The 16,986-nt window shown below is 32.0% G+C and overlaps 2 protein-coding genes across 5 annotated transcripts in view; both read right to left on the reverse strand.

Annotated features, from left to right (window-relative positions):
• Positions 1–684: 684 nt before the first annotated feature.
• Positions 685–11,874, reverse strand: LOC111696815 (histone acetyltransferase KAT6B). The gene is made up of 9 exons (XM_023466559.1): positions 11,698–11,874; positions 7,710–7,824; positions 6,554–6,615; positions 5,988–6,203; positions 4,823–4,932; positions 3,930–4,059; positions 3,031–3,133; positions 2,282–2,394; positions 685–1,183 (listed from the first exon to the last, which is right to left on the reverse strand). The coding sequence occupies exons 4-9, from the start codon at positions 6,138–6,140 to the stop codon at positions 1,154–1,156; spliced, it is 639 nt and encodes a 212-aa protein (XP_023322327.1). The 5' UTR covers positions 6,141–6,203; positions 6,554–6,615; positions 7,710–7,824; positions 11,698–11,874; the 3' UTR covers positions 685–1,153.
• A 2,230-nt stretch (positions 11,875–14,104) lies between these two features.
• The window catches only part of LOC111696818 (hydrolase tropI), a 9,788-nt gene continuing 6,906 nt past the window's right edge, over positions 14,105–16,986 (reverse strand). For 2 of the 4 annotated variants that reach the window (XM_023466564.1, XM_023466563.1), the window contains exons 9-12: positions 16,350–16,453; positions 15,184–15,281; positions 14,696–14,768; positions 14,105–14,320 (exon numbers count right to left, since the gene is read on the reverse strand). In XM_023466564.1, the coding sequence (XP_023322332.1) occupies positions 14,210–14,320; positions 14,696–14,768; positions 15,184–15,281; positions 16,350–16,453 (386 nt within the window). In that variant the 3' untranslated portion in view covers positions 14,105–14,209. Of the gene's footprint in view, positions 14,321–14,695; positions 14,820–15,183; positions 15,282–16,349; positions 16,454–16,986 lie in introns of those variants that run through there. The other 2 variants (XM_023466565.1, XM_023466566.1) reach the window with 2 other exon arrangements.

The following is a 16,986-nucleotide window of genomic DNA, read 5'->3' on the forward strand; positions in this document are numbered from 1 at the left end:
GGGGGGGGGGGGAGTAGGCCTTTGCTATCAGGAGAACGGGAGGGAAGAGCGGAGCAATGTATATTAAATAACAGATAATATAAATGTAAATATAAGATCCCCATCTGCGCGGAAAAATTTTAGTTAATGGAATATCTGGGTTTATTTACAGAAAACTTGGACTGCAGTTAAATATAAGAATATATAAATATAACAATCCATGATTATTGATTATTCTCTTCAGTATAAAACAGATCGATATATGGACCATCATGGTATAGAAAATACAAATGCAATAGCATAACAAAAGTAAAGAAAATTTCCTAGAGCAAGATTTTTGGAACCCCCTTCCCCCCCCCCCCCCCCCCCCCGCCTCATATCAATTTTGTGCCTGGCACCCTAGCCTGTCCTAGCCGCGGCGCTTGGCCCCCCTAGCCTGTCCTAGCAGCAGCGCTCGGCCCAGAAAGTGTCTTAACATAACCTAGCCCTAAATATATACTAATTTTGTTGAAAATTGTTAAATGATGTACAAAATTGTAAGGAGTATGTTAAAAAATTGTATACTATGACGGACCCCATTGTATTGTAAGGAAGGTTACTAAGAAAATACTAGGTCCTAAGCTATCTTAACTAGAGGTACGCTAGGTGCACTGTAGTCCTGTATTCACCATACAACAATAACATCCAACCAACCCGCCATCTTTCAACCAACTGTTTTAAGATTCACCTATAACTAACAAAAGACACAAAAACTTGTATGTGCATACAAACACATGCTTATATTCATATAATTATTCTAAAACAGCAATAGGAGGTAAATGAACGTATAAATAGATTGTTTAACTAGGTAAGGTTGAGCTTTAGTATTTACTGTAGCACAGCCCGCACTGTAGACTGTACTACCGGTTTCACTCAACTGACAAGGCTAAGAGGGGGATGGGGTAGACTCCCCTCCCTTCCCCTCCTTCTGCAGCTGGATAGAGGGTGGGGGAACTGAGCCGGTAGAGCTAGAGAGGTTTCCATCCCCAGCATACTCCAATAAAACAGGAAACCTTCCGATTTAAAGTTGCCACATGAATTTTTCAGACTCTTTCTGCCAATCCAGTATCGAGTTCCGTCGTCGTATATTCGGGCAAGCAGGGAAATATTGAAACTAATTCCTAGAGGGAAAAACCTAGGATTTTTTAGGCGCACCTTGCTTTACCTAAAATTAAAACCGATTTTTTTTCAACTATTTTAACGCTGCCAATTACTCCAATAATTGTTGATTTAAAATACAATTCGTTGATCCATCCGGACCCGGCCACCCCCCCCCCCTCACAAACCAGCATAAACAAAATATGATTATGCTATGTATATGTCAATTTCACCGACATAGAACAGCGTAATATCGAATCAAATCAGATATGGGCGCGTTCGTATTTTTTTCATTTTTTTTCGTTCATAACTTTGTTCGCGTTAACGACCCATTTCGTTCGTTTTTTTTTCAATCGTTCAAAAAATTGATTTTGTTCGTTCTCAAAAATATCTTTGATTTTCCATCTTTTTCGTTCATTTTCTCACAGAAATACTTTTTTTGGATAGGTTTTTTGAAAAGTTTGTTCTAAAAAATCGTTCTTTCAATAAATTCGTTTTTATTCTGCAGTAAAAAATCGACTTTTTCAATTTTTTTTTAGAAAATTTGAACGTTGAGTAAAAATACAATCGTGCTTGTTTTTTTTCGTTCGTTTGAAAAAAAAAGTTTTTAATTTTTTGAACGATCTAAGTAGTTCGCCCATCTTTCACTTTCTTCTGAACGACACCATCTTTACAAAAATTTCCGTTCGTTCTAAAAAAAATTGCATTGATTCACAAAAGCGATGTCCATCTCTACAGTGCATATTTTCCGCGCGTAACAATGTGAAACGAGAACGAAAAAAGTAAGATCACTCTTTTCTGTAAAGATCAATAACAAATATCAATATGATATGATCAATAACAAGATTTGATTTGTCTCTATACCTACTGCTTGTAACTTCAACAAAATAAGAATACATGTGTAAATATTTGTGGTGTTCTATTTTCAACTATCTACCAGAGAAATTAGTTTTTAAAAACCCTTAAATATGAGTTCTGTGGCCAGATTATAAAATATAAAAAACGTGAACGCAAATATTATTTTTAAATATTGAATTGGAAACTGGAAAGAGTTCAACTTGGAAGGTATACATTAATTGGATAAGAATGATTAATTGGCAAATCATGTTCATTTAAAATCTTGTCTGTGCTGTCTGTCTGTCTAAATTACATTTATCTTTCCTACCTTAGGGGATTCATCAGAAGGACTTAAAGATTTCTTTTTCTTCTTCTTTTTCACTTGACTGTGAGCGTGTTCCTTTATTTCCTCTTTTATTATGGACGGGGGCTTCTTTTTTACTGAATATAAAATAAATTATCAAAACACTAAACAGACAAAATTGAAAAGTTTGGATTTTAATAAATAAGATTGATTCTTAATTAGCATCCGTACAACAACTTTAAGAAATATAAAAAAATGAAAATTAATGATTTGTAAATGGCATTCAGGCCTCATAGCATAGCGCCTTCAGTTTTAGTTTTTGTAAAATGCATTTTTCACAATAGACTAAAAAAGCATTAATCATATGCTAAGGCACAAATCAATCAAGGGTGTTTCTATACACATAGATTTAGTCTGCTTATGAAAAGTCTCGTGCATTTCTAAGATATTATTAATATAAAGGACTTGCTGCTTGTTAGCTTTAGATTTTAAGATGTAATTGGCAATATTCTCATTGATTTTTTCTAAAGAGCTTGATAACTTTAAAATATAGTGTATACTGTATACTCTCGGAAACTTTTTTTTGTTCAGGGTAAAGGAAGTATGAAGAAGGCAAGTAAAATTAAACCAAGGTCCATTTCCTGGCCCGTACTTAATAGTTGATTTATAATTTACATTTTACATAGCTGTGTCATATTTACAAAACCATGAAGAATATTTTCAAAAACGACCAAAAAATGTCCCATCAATGATGTAAGTTAGGGTTTACTTACTTAGAAGAGCTTTAAACGTATTATTGACTGAGTTACATGTAACAAGACCTCTGGACAATGCCTTCCTTCCACCAGCTTTTAATAGATCCCGTAGACTACAATCCTAATACAGAGATATTCAGTACAAATATTAGATTTATTAACAACACATAAAACATACTGAACACGCCTTAAAGGGACTGTAACCATAATTTGAAGTGGCCCTCTGTACAAAGAGAGTACTGACCTCTTTACATGGGAGGGTCACTTGAAATTACGCTTACATCTCTTTAAATTTAAAGACATTTTTTTAAATAAACTTCCAAATGGCTTAATTATTACAAGATTGGATATTCTTTCATAAAAAGAGAAATTTTATTTCTTAACTTCCTTAAACTTCAAATTGGCCAGGACTTATTTCATTAAGGATCAAACGTTAGAAAGATGATTTCGTTTACATTTAAAAAACTGCAAACAAAATCTTTTGCCCTCAAAACACAAATCCGAAATATTGAGAAAAAAAAACGAGAGATTATCAAAAAAAAATTCCATTACGGATCCAGGATCGGGATCCGGATTTTTATGGATGCTAATCACTGATTTAATATGTGAAATACATTTTTGTAACAGAATAATATAACTTAACAAAAAAATATTTTTCTAAGGCGTTTAAATGAAAGTCTGAAGCCACACTCCTCTGCCGCTTTTGTAATTATAAATTGGCGGAACAGTTCAAACTAGGACTGCGAAGGTTGGCCCAGCTTGGATATTCAAATGTACACTGGTGGCCCGTGAAGCGTCATTAGACTCAAAGTCATACTAGAATATGAATTTCTCACTTTTATTGGGTGTCATCCGTGTAATTTATAATTGACGGAGTTCATGTTTAAGAAGAGTTAAGATGATTAATTGATAAATACCTGGGTATATGAAACCTGATATGCAGACAGAACAAAATTCTCAACCGTACGCACAGTACTTCCATCCTGTTCATTTAGTTCACGGAGGGCGCGTACAAAAACCTTAGAAAGGTCGCTGTCAGGCGCCAATCTAAACATAACTAGCGATAAAAGCAAATTTAAGCAAAACATAGGAACAAATTCAAAGTAGGGAATACGATTTAATTTTTTTACAGGCCTTACTGAACAGTATTGTGTATGCAAATGTAAATGTGAATGTGTATATATCATGCAAATCTGCCCCTTTGGTAAAAGTAAATTCAACCTATATGAAGCATAATGTCTGAACGCGTCAACCTTGTTGCACCGGCTAGTCCTGTCAATAGAGCTAGGTACAGTGCAAACGGGGACCGGAAAGTTGTATGTGTGTGTGTATATGTGTATACGATTTATTTTTATGTGTATATATAGTATTTTTCAAGTTTTTTTCGGCTTAAATACACATTTTATATGTTCAAATATATATTTTCCAATATATATGTATCGATATATGTTAAGGTATAATCTCTGTTTGTCAGTCTGTTTGTTTTTGCGATCATAACTCAAAAAAAAAAACCTGGACCGATTTGCCTCAAATTTTGATTGGGGAACACGGGAGACCCATGGGAATGTTCTTAGATTGTTTTGAGAATGTATGTTGAGTGTTTCGATTTTAACAGCGAAAATTTAGTTTCACGGTAAAATGTGCGGGTAAACGGCGGGAATAACTTTTAGCAACCTCGGCAGCGCTAAGTTCCCAAACTATGTATTTTTTTTATTTTTATATATTTTATATTTATATTGGATATATATAAATATATACATATATGTGGAAGACGTGTATTAGATTATCAGTGTACGTATTTCTTTCCTACCTGAGATTTTTATGAGTTCCCTTAGTCCTAGACTCTGGATCCTTGTACGATATATTTCCCTTGTTTTCATGTCTGGATATGTTTCCTTGTCTAACTGCATCCTCCAAATGCTATAAATAAAAAAGTTGTAATTATTATAAACTAGAACGCATCACTTGTAGTTTGTTAAATCTGTAAAATAAACAACGGACAAAACTTAAAGAGGATTTTAGACGTAATTTCAAGTGACACTCCATTTCAAGAGTAAAAGGTCCAAGACACAATGGTACCCTTTTAGCCTCTAGCTGAATAGCAGTGAGGAAGATATCGTCATTTTTCTTCTCAAGACGTGTTGATTTCGGACAATATCATTCGTACGTGTAGCATAAATCCGCAACTATTATAAAAAAAATTCCGAGAGAAAACGGAGGTTATTTCATTCATCCTAAATCAGGCAAAGAGAAAAGGGTATCGTTGTGAATCAGGCATGCAACTCTATTAATGAAGGATCGCTTGAAATTACGTCACAAGTCCCTTTAGGAATCTTCCGTCAGTATCAAACCTTTTTGTATGATTTGTTCTCAACCTCAACGGCCAGTAAATTGTATCAATAAGCGTAGAAAAGGTTGTTTGAATTGTACTCGAGACGAATTAGGACAGTAGAGTACCGAGGCAATCAATTTTGACAAACTATTGTTTGTGTAATAAAAAACTAGTACCTGATCTGTCCTAATACATCAAATTAATATGTAAACAAGCTTTACCCCCCCCCTCTCCTACTTATCTCCTAGTAATGTATTGACTTAATGTACAGAAGAGATATATACACTATACAAATTGCTAATCAGCTTTCACGGGCTAGACTAAGTAGGCCTATAGTCGTACCGGCACGACATGCTATATTCTTACTAAAGGGTTTTGACTGCCATCTAACCGTCACTTGTTCCATATAATACGCATTCAGCTAGGAGTTAAGCTTTACAACTTTTAAAGAAATACTTGAAACATAAACATAAAATTTATTTATTTAGTCAATTTTTGAAGGTTTTGCATTTCGTATCTAGGAATCCATTATAAATATCCCTAAATATTGGTCGTGTGCTCAAGATGTACACAATAGAACTCGCTGTAGAAAATATCGAATATTCTAGCCTATCATAGATCTCTGTACTCGCTTATCTCTGACCTGATGTACAGTTTCATTGCTGTACTGCGGATGGTGTTGACGAATACACTGAGCTACACGTTCTACATTAGGCCGTTGTTTCTGATATCTGATTTTATGAATAGCATCTAGTAACCAGGCAATCCATACATCTCCAGTCTCCTCTTTAGTCATACTGTTCTATCAGGATCCGTTTATATCACCGGGAGCAACTCTTGCTGATTAGGTAGATGTCGACTGGTAAATATGTCAGCTCTTTACATAATACACAATAAATAAATTGCATTTTTTCCCCACCTAAGTTAAATACTGATTTAAGTGACTAATTCTCAAAATAACTTTTTTTGTAGACATTTCGTGTTAATGACGCATTTCAATTTTCAAAACATTAAGATTTAGTTGTTTTTACGCAAAAAAGGAAATTCAAAATATATAAATCTCATGTTATTTCTGAACATTTTTTGAACTAATAACCACGAAGTAAAATAATTTATCGTGACTAATTTTAAATATGAATAATTTGAGGAAATACGCCATTTTAAAATTCCGTAAAAAGACTAGTGATTCATGTGTAAAAATTGACATTCCTAGAAGAAAATAACTAAAGGATGAAGATGTCTCTATTGAAGGTGGATTCACATCTTGTTCACTAGAAATACAGGACGAGAATTAAATCGTTCAAGCGTACATTCATTTCTTGTAACTTATCAAAATGAAAAGCAAAAGAGGTTTTGAAACTGCATATTTAAAATCAAATTCTGTCAGAGACTATCCCTGTTTTAAATCTTTACAATATTCAATGATTATAGAATTAAAAATAAGAAAACCACAAAAACACCCTTCTGCCTCATGAGAAATGAANTTGTTGTGTACATGTCAGAAAATTACTTTAAACTCTAGTTATTCGAATTAGTGTATAAACTATTTTGCATATGATAAATTTGCACCCTGATCTCTAATCGTTCTCCTTAAATCTATTTAATTGAAATAGGTCTAATTATTAGCTGTCTTAACGTTTAACATTTCGATATTCTTATAGAAGCTGTAAAAAGTTTGATAAATCTAAAAAAGGAGAATAATTCAAAAGAAAACTAATCAAAACTTTTCCCATTTTTTCATACCCATCCCCAAAGTAATAAGGCAAGGAACGTTAATTGCTGTTGCGTATTCTCTGCGTACATATTGAAACCAGTTCTCTCTGGGCTGTGCTTGTAAACAAGAATAGATGCATCATTGTTCCTCTAGTATCCGAGGAGGATAAAAGCATTTAATTCTGATAATTTCAATATTTTACATAATGGTTTCCTTTGACTAGAATATTTTATTGATTTTTTATGTGGAAGATGGATCCCATGTCAGCTGCTGTGACATTTGTCTTGTGTTTACTTTACAGCCCAGAGACAGTACACTGCAGTACAAAAAATGCGTACACCTATGAAATAACTTTCCTTGCATTACAATTCTTTGCCCATTCCTACCGATCAAAAAACATTTTATGAAGACCTTATATATTTGGTATTGTTTTCAAAGGATCCTTGAAAATTACCTACTTCTTACGATATATTCTGAAAATAACATTTAACTATTGTCTAAATCAAAGTAAAAATTTAACTAAATCATAAGTAAAATGCTCCAAAAATTGACCTTACAGATGTTCACGGTTGACAGTTGTTTTCAGAAATAAGCCAAATGTTTTAAAATAATTTTATATTTTACAAAAGATATTCAATATTTTTCCTTTACCTTGTCTTGCTTATGTTCCTATATTAAGAATATGCTGAGTGATGTCGCAGATCTGAGTTTCTGTAGAAATCATGTTTGAGAGATCCTCGCCAAAATACAGATACAAATTTACAACCTGAAAGTAAAATTGACAATTACTGTAACATTTAAGAAATTAAAATTTAATATTAAGACATTACATTTTTTTTATATAAATTGCTAACAAAAAAAGTTACAAATTTCATATGTATTCTTATGATTCTTTTAAGTTGTTAAAACATTTATTAATAAAGGGACAGATATAGAAAAGAAAGAGGAAATTGATTGGAAAAAAATTGGTCAGAAATAGAATAAAATAATTTTGCACTGAATACATCTAATATTCATTAATCACTAATCAGTCTTAAGAATTCTATTAATTAAAAGATGAATCCGTATCCAGTGTTACGAATCTCTTTTACAATTTGCAATTTTTCTAGAATTTGTCGAGCAAACTCTCTAATTGGATTCAGAGGTTTCAGAGATAAGGATGGTTTCACGAATATATTTTAAGCCAAGACTTGAAATCCCATAAAATAACTGTACTGCATTTTCTGTAAGGAATGTAAACACAGTCCTGTCCCGACTAAGCTTTATTTACATTCCTTTGCAGTACACATTACTTCAGTTGACAGCTCATTTATAAATTTGCGTAAGTACATTAAACAACGATATACCTTTTTTACTGGCTAACAATAAGAATGATTTCATCTTAATTCTATCTTATTTAAATTCTGTTAATTTCGATATTTTTCTGTGATGGATAAATCCCTCACTTTCTGCAGAGAACCCGCAATTGAAAAAAATCAGTTTTTAGCTAAATTAAACATGATAAATTCTGCATTCTTTATCAGACACAAGGTTCAAAGGATACCACTGTGAATTGGACAATGGACATGCCACTCTATATATAAATAGAGGGCCACTAGAAATTACATCTTCAGTCCCCGGATCCGCGAATTCGCAAATCATATTTTTCGGTTCGGATCTTGGAACGGTTGAAATTTCCACGCCTGACTTGAAAGCGAAACTAATGGGAACTCATCCCTCAAGACAGAAACCCAAAATAAATATTATGCTTCTGGCATATTTATTCAATTTGAATATTTGTGATCAATTTTCTTCTTTAATAATTAAGATAATTAGAATAAATAGTTTAACTATTCCAATACATAGATCCTAGCGCAGTGGTTGGAAAAAGTATATTTCTTGGAATATTGAAAAAGCAAATAGATTATCAAGTACAAAAGGTGGCAATACGATTTAGAAGAAATTAAGCAGTTTTTTACGGAAGTGTTTTATGTCATATGTCATATGTCGCATGCGTCTTATGTTGCATCTTTCAGATGTTTGTAAATTGTTATACTTGTCAAATGTCTCGTCAATAAATAAATCTATATTTGGTTCTAAGCGATACAACTAAAAATCACAAGGTTTCGCATAGAATAAGATTATTCATATATATATCAGAAAGCGTATATATGTGACAAAAAGCCACATTGTTAAAGAATCGAAAAGAGAATATGGGAAATTACAAAGAATAAAATATGAAAGTATGACGATTTTCAGCAAAAAACAAAAGTAAACAAAATCACTAAGGATGATTTCATCATAGAATAAGATTATTCATTTATACCAGAAAGCATATATATGTGACAAAAAGACATATTTTATAAGAATCGACAAGAGAATTTGGGAAATTATATTGTAGATGACATAAACGCATAAATCTGCACTAATTTCACGGTAAAGGTTTAGTCTTAATTCATGATAATAATCGATTATTTTGTCCCGACACAAAGATTGAAATGTCACCAGTGGCATACATACAGCTGTATTGAAGATGTACGACGTACGTATTTTGGAGGAAGAAAACTCAAGACCCCAACTTTTTGACATTAAGGCTTTTTAACCCCCCCCCCCCTTCCACTTTATTTTATAAAAATTTGAAAAATATCATAGAAAAATAAATCATTTGACATTACACGGCGCCGCTGTTATTAGTTTTTTTCATAGCATTGTAAATAATTTTTTAAGAATAATAAGCTTTTTTTTACATTTTACTCTACTAATTTGGACAGAATAAATGAATGATTAAAAAATCCACAAAACTAAATACAAACATTAATGAATTTCAAAGGTGAAATAACACTTTCAAAATGGAAATTCAGTTGTAAATACTTTCTGATAATTTTACTTTTATTTATTTTTTGGTGGATAAAGTAAAAGAAGTTAATGTTTTAAAAATAATTTAGCTTAATAGAATATTTGGTCAACTGAGACGATTTCCTATGTTTATATCAGTACAGTATAGTATAAACTTCCGTTCAAGGGACTATAGTCGTAATTTGTAAAAAGGGGTCATGCCCGATTAGTAATACTACCCTTTAAACTTTTATCTGATCTAACATGTGTAAAATATCTTCGTTTTTCTAGCTTGATAAGTGATAAATTCTCTGCAAGTAAATTTAAAGAAACCAACGTTAACAATAACCGATTTTTTAAGTAATCCATGCATTTATGATCACACAAATCTTTTAAGGGTACCGATGGCGGTGTGAATCAGTCATGCACTGATAAATGAATTCCATTAAATTAAGTATATACATTCATACACATTCACTTTTTTATTAAATTAATATTTTAAAGCTCTTCAAAATAAGTTTTCTTTCTGAATATGTATTCAAGCTGGAAACGTATTTCTTACTGAAGAAAACATTTTTTTAATGTAAACCGATTTTCTGTCGTTTAAACTCAAACTTCGTCAAAAACATATATTGACAACTGACAAAAATAATCTGCAAAATGTTAAATAAATTATGTATTTGTTATGCACTAAATTTGTTCATAAACGAATGGCCGATATGATATAGTTACGATTAAACATATTTTTTCAATTTCCTTACCTAATTAATTTCACAGTTTTTAACTTTAATTGAAAATATTATTAGCCATTTCAGGCTTTTATATTTTTTTTGTGAGAAAGATTTGAAAAAAGTGTATGTGGTAATTTTGATCAAAATTATTCTTTAATCAATTAAAGATATTAAAAAATCAAATTTATAAGGAGTTGCAGGAAAAAAGAAGAAATTGTATTTGTATGTATTTATTTATTCATTCTACAAGCAAGTTTGTTAAAAACACAGAGCAGGTTTCCGTAAAACTTTGCATTTCTTGACAGGAGTTAAAAACACTGCTGGAGCTTCAACGGAGTCTGCCTCTTCTTACAGTTACACAACTTGGAAATTCTCCACTCCGGAATATATATATAATAGCTAAATGTAATTATGTAGTTTTGTATTTTAAAGTATTCATTCTATTTGAAAGATCAATAAATGTAAGCGTTCAAGTTTCAACCCAGGGCCAGATGATTGCAAGTAATTATTTAAAAATTGTAATCATCATTCAATCAATTACACATGAAAGCTCATTTTCATGTCTGCTACATGGCGGCCCGATAATATTTCGCGGGGTTTTCTAATTCCCGGGAATAAATGACTGGGATGAGTTGGCATGAGGCAAGAACGGGTTATAACAGGAGGTAGTTTCCACTGCATCGGGGCTATTCATGGGAAAAGTATAGTTAAACCTATCAAATGCCGTTAAGTCAAAAATGCACCGAGTAGAGATAGGCAGGAAGAGAGTAAGAAATATACCGGCTCGGGATCTCTGCCCGCCATCTTGAGATATAGAAAATCCCGGGATTTCAAGATTTTATTTTCAATTTTCAAACCTTTAATGAAAAAAAATGTTCCATATTTGGTGTCGAAAATATGCCAGCTTGTATGAATGATAAAATAAACAAAAGAAATATACCAGATGTGGCTGAAAAATCAATCAAAATAGAACTAAAAGTTTCAGATACTTCCAACTGCCACTCTTTGTTCGCAGTTCACAGAGGCCCGGGGTGGGTTATAATATTTTTTCAAAATACACCCACTTCCCGAATTTTCCCAATGAAAACTCCTACCTAATTCTATTGTGAAATCACTAGCGATTAATGTCCTGATTGGTTTATAACGATCCGTTGAAGGAATTTCACTAAGTACAAACTTTCAAAATTGCGGATTTCTATCTCGGTTTTACTAACACTAAAATGGCGACTGAACTGGAGCTGGCTGGCGGGATATGCAGAGCCATCTTGCGGACAATTTTTGTTCTCTGGAGAGGTTGCGAGATGTCTATTATTATTATTTATTGACAAGGTTTCGTGACTTTTATCTATTTTAATTTGTTTCAAATATCGTCTTTATAAATATCTTTTAAAATGTCGTCTGCCTAAAGAATTAAATAGTTAAGAATGTCTTTTTCCATAATTTTTTGAGTTGTTTGGTATTAAAGATCAATAAAAATATTATATGGGAGTCATGTTATATTAAAATTGATTTCAAAGTAAAAGATAATGAAGCAAAAGGATGTTTTAACTAAAAATAACGATTTTTTAAATGTCATGTTTCATGGGACACCCTGTATGTCAAAATTAAAATACATATTCCCAAAATAGTTGAAATATTCCTTTAATCCACAAAATTTAAATATTATTTTATTCAATTCATCATAATCACAACTTGTTTTCTTGTTAAAAGTTTACACACAGCGTAAGATGAAAGCAATAATTCAAGAATTTTACAAGCTGTGTATTTTGTTTTGTAAATTCATGCTATGATACACTTGTAAAACATTTTAAAATTTCTCTATCTTGAAATAAAACTGCAATAGACACGTCTTAATCTCACTTGAAATAGACTTTTAATAATGCAAATTTGTGCATGTGTTAAAAATATACTATCATGATGAGGTTATTAGAACAAAGTTTTTTTTGTGTATGTAAAAGCCAAATATCTTTTATTTGAGACCATAATGCGGAGCGTGGAGACAGAGTCGCGCAGGTTTGGAGACGTACAGGGTGTCCCACGAAACATGACAGTTTGTGAATTAGTTTAGAATGTCTTCTTCCATAATATGTTGAGTTGTTTGATACCAAAGACAATAATAAAAATATTATTTGGGAGTCATTTTGTAGTATTATTGATTTCAAAGTAAAATATAATTTAAACAAAAGATTTTTCTAACGAAATAAAAAGCCTTTAATATCTAATACAGTATAGGGAAGACGACATTCAAAACTATTTATCAACTGTCATGTTTCGTGGGACACCCTGTAGCAAAAGGTTAGGAACTTTGGAGACGGTTTAACGGGTCTAGAGGTCATGCTGCGTATCAAGAGGCGTTGGAAGTCATTTCGCAGGGCCCATGGCGGCCCTGCACCAACTCCCTCTCCAGGGGGGGGGGGGCTCAGTCCCCATAGACCCCCCTCCTCCCACTGAATCGCCTCTGAATTATATGCAAACAATATACCGGGTTACCCAAGGGATGAGATTGTAAAGATGGCTTAAAACTTTAAAGATGTGACGATCCTAAGGTTAAGTCTCGGATAAAGTCTTGAAAGGTCATTTTTTCCGTTTGACCACTAATTGGCTTCCAAATTCACCCTTATGTCGTCTGTCCAAACATTTTTTCGTCCAGCATGGTTCAAATTTGTTTAGGTAATTTAAATTATTTCATTCAAACAGCCACGTCATGTTGTTTAAAATGGTTTAAAATATTTTATCTTTTTTTTTTTTTAAAGAAGAATATCTTTAAAGGTACAAAAGACATAAGACATAAAACAATTCATGGACATTTTTTTTCATAATACTTCAAGTAAATCAAAACCAATTGCAAAATATGTTGATTTTTAGTTTTAGATCCTAAAACTCCCGCCACATTTCACCTAAAAGTTGCAGTTTAGGAGTAAAATAAGAAAACAGAAAATTGTGTGTGGAAAATTTTTTTTTTTTGAATGAATACTATAACTAAAAGTATACAGCCAATAGAAAGGTGTGTGGAAAATTAATATCAAACCAATTTTGTACTATAATTTGTTGTGCATCATACAGTGATAACCAGAATTTTAAGGCGACTTTGAGAATCAGGTTTTAACTTTAAAAAGTTAAATAACCATGAAACACAGCAATTGTGCAATGTAAACAGACCCATTTTACAATATAAGTGTCTGGTAAAACTATTTGCTTTGTAAAACCATCAAATACAATGCTGTGATATCATCTTCCTTTTTCTGGTTATCACTGTAAGTGGGTTAAAATTGTTCTGTTGGCTGCAATAAACAGGAAGTACAATATGTGAAAATAAAAAATCTATTATTATTCCATCCAAATCTTTATTTTACTTTTCTGTCAATTAATTTATCATAATAACATGAAACTGTATAGTTATGGTAGTGGTACATCTGTAATAAATGCAATTGTAAGGTTTGATCATCTAAAATAATTCTATATTAAGAACACCGATTAAAAGTATTTTTATAAACACCATGCTGTGATTCCATCTCTATAAAAATATCAAGATGTATTGTATTTTATATACTTGAGTTTGGTACATTAATGCAATGTTGAATAATTTAATATTGCTCTGTATAATAATTACAGTGTACTGCAGCATGATGTACACTGTACAGTGTCAGTGCGCGCTGAATAAATTACAGATGCTTTTTGAAGAACTCCATTGTTTCTTTGATTGCCTTCAGAACATCCCTGCAACAATGATAAATATAGTTAGATAGAAAATTGAAATCAAACAAAAACAATCTAATTGACTCAGTCCACTGTAAACTCCGGTTCACTTCAAGTACCGGACCGACAGTTAACCAGCTACTACTAGAGCAAGCTGTACAGGGACTACATACACGTACTGACTGTATACGACAAAATGGGACTATAGTTAAATTTATGTGAAGCGTAAATTGCTATAGCATATAGCTATCAGCTGGTCTGGCGGAAACTTTTCTAATTTAATTTTAAAGAAGTGTAAATATGATTTCAAGTGATCCTCAATTTATAAAGAGTGTCATGTTCGATTTACAACGGTACCCTTTAAACGTTTATCATATCAATAATTAGAAAAATTACTTTGTTTTGATTGAATTCTGGCAATTTTCTTCTCCTCATTCGGTTGCTTAAATGTGCATTGGCGCATGTCAGGCTAGAGAATCCACAGTTGAAAATAATAAAATGCTCTCGTTTTTATAGCTTACTAAACAACAAGAGCATGTCATTCACCTTTTATCAGACAAGTTAAAAGGGAACAGTTACGAAGTGGATTATGGATATGCATCTCTACATGCGAGGTTGAAATTATGCGTACAGTCCCTTTAAGAGAAATTTTATAAACATTACATTTGCTTGTTAGGTGCGTAAAGTTTTATAAAATCTCACAAGATAATCTATGCTTTTTAAAGTTGTTAATTACCTAATGATTTTTGTATTTATCAATTTTTTTCCCTAATAAGTGTTTTATATTGCTGATAATATATACTATTTGAAAGATCATTCAAATTTTCTTGTTAAACATACTTTGAATTAAACATAAATAATTTTCTTTTAACAGCATTTTATACCTTTTTACTTTAGGATCAGACATATCTCCCCTGACTGTCCATCCATGCTGCATATCTGGGAACTCAATAACTTCAACGCCTGCTCCCTCTTCAAGGATCTGAACAAGAGACAAAATTTTCAGGTAACGTGATGGGTGGGAGGGGGGTGGAGGATCACATCTCCAAAATAGATATAGATCTTATATTAAAAAAGTTTTTGTCAAATGTACTGCTTTTTTATTACATTGGGTACTTACAGTAATAAATACGGTGGTAGGCGATTATACCAATTATACCTCTTGAATTAAAAAGAAGCAACTCTCTAAGTATATTTAAAAATAGACTACTAAATTCTCTTTTTGAAAATTAGGACAATGTGTTATGAACCGAATTGCTATTCATGTAAAACTAATTAGATATGTTTTAATATGCTTTGATATTTGTTGTGTACATGTCGAAAATTACTTTAAACTCTAGTTATTCGAATTAGTGTATAAACTATTTTGCATATGATAAATTTGCACCCTGATCTCTAATCGTTCTCCTTAAATCTATTTAATTGAAATATTTTGTTATTATTACTAAAATTAGGTGGAAAAAATAATCAAAACAGCCAAGAGCTATTTTCCACCTAATTGCTTTATACTTGTACTGTTAATATAATCATCAATTTTGTGATTGTAAACTCTATCTGTATACAGTGAGATACATTTATTTTAGCAATAAACTTTATCTTATCTTATCTTATCTTACCAATATAATAAAGACGACTTTTTTATTGAAGTTTTTATTGTTAAGAAGCTTTTATCGAATTTTAACTTTATGTAATTAAAGAGAAGCTTTTAAAATCGACAACTTCTCTTTGTGTCCATGCTTTTATGTATCCATGCTGTTTAAAAGCTTGATATCAATCAAAATTGAAATCGAAAGTCGTCTTCATTATATTGAAATAATCTCCTACCACCGTATAAAGCTTACAAAAACAAACTCTTATTGCAAATAAAATAAAATAAATCAGAAATGTGATGGATAAAGAGAAAAATAGTTACGATTTATGAAATTTTGTGTGTTGAATTATACAGAGCTAGAAATAAAATAGTATTAAGTCTTAATATACAAGTTTTGAAAGTTATCACCACCTATTATTTCACTTGATGATTAGTATCTAATTAATGACATACTCCTACCTGAACATGTTCACCTCCAGTCTTATCTGCCACTGGATCTGTTGCTGCGGGCATAATTAACTGGGGGCACTGAACAGCTTTCATGATCTCCGTACTATCCTCCCCTATCAGAGAAAATATTTGTGAGTTTGACCTATATTCTACATAGAAGAGGAGCCCAATTGGCACCCTTCCCCTCTGGCTGTTCCTATTCTTGTAGCTTTTTTAGATGTTCAAAAGTGTTTGTTGGATGCTGTTCAAATTCTTTTAAATAATGTTACTTTCCCTTTGGGTAAACTTTTGGGCTAATTCATTTGAATTCTGAAACTCCCAAAATAGTTATTTTCCCCAAGTTTTTAAAATTATAACTCGGGTTATTGAATTTCATTATTTTAAGGCTGTTCCCTAAAAGAAAAAAATTCGCACATTTTTAAAACCGCACGTACAAGCAAATTTGCGTATTTTCATGTTCTGATAACTTCAGGTTATGTAAATCTAAAATAAATTTTCATTTTCAAACGAAAAAAATTAACATTGCATGATTTGTGCTTACATTTGAATCAGTGGCGGATATAAGGGGGGTTATTGGGGTTATTTACCCCCCCCTAGAATCCTGGGGGTAAATACCCCCCCCTAGAATCCTGGGGGTAAATAACCC

This window comes from Eurytemora carolleeae, unplaced genomic scaffold, assembly GCF_000591075.1.
Source record: "Eurytemora carolleeae unplaced genomic scaffold, Eaff_2.0 scaffold108, whole genome shotgun sequence".
NCBI classification, from domain to species: domain Eukaryota; kingdom Metazoa; phylum Arthropoda; class Copepoda; order Calanoida; family Temoridae; genus Eurytemora; species Eurytemora carolleeae.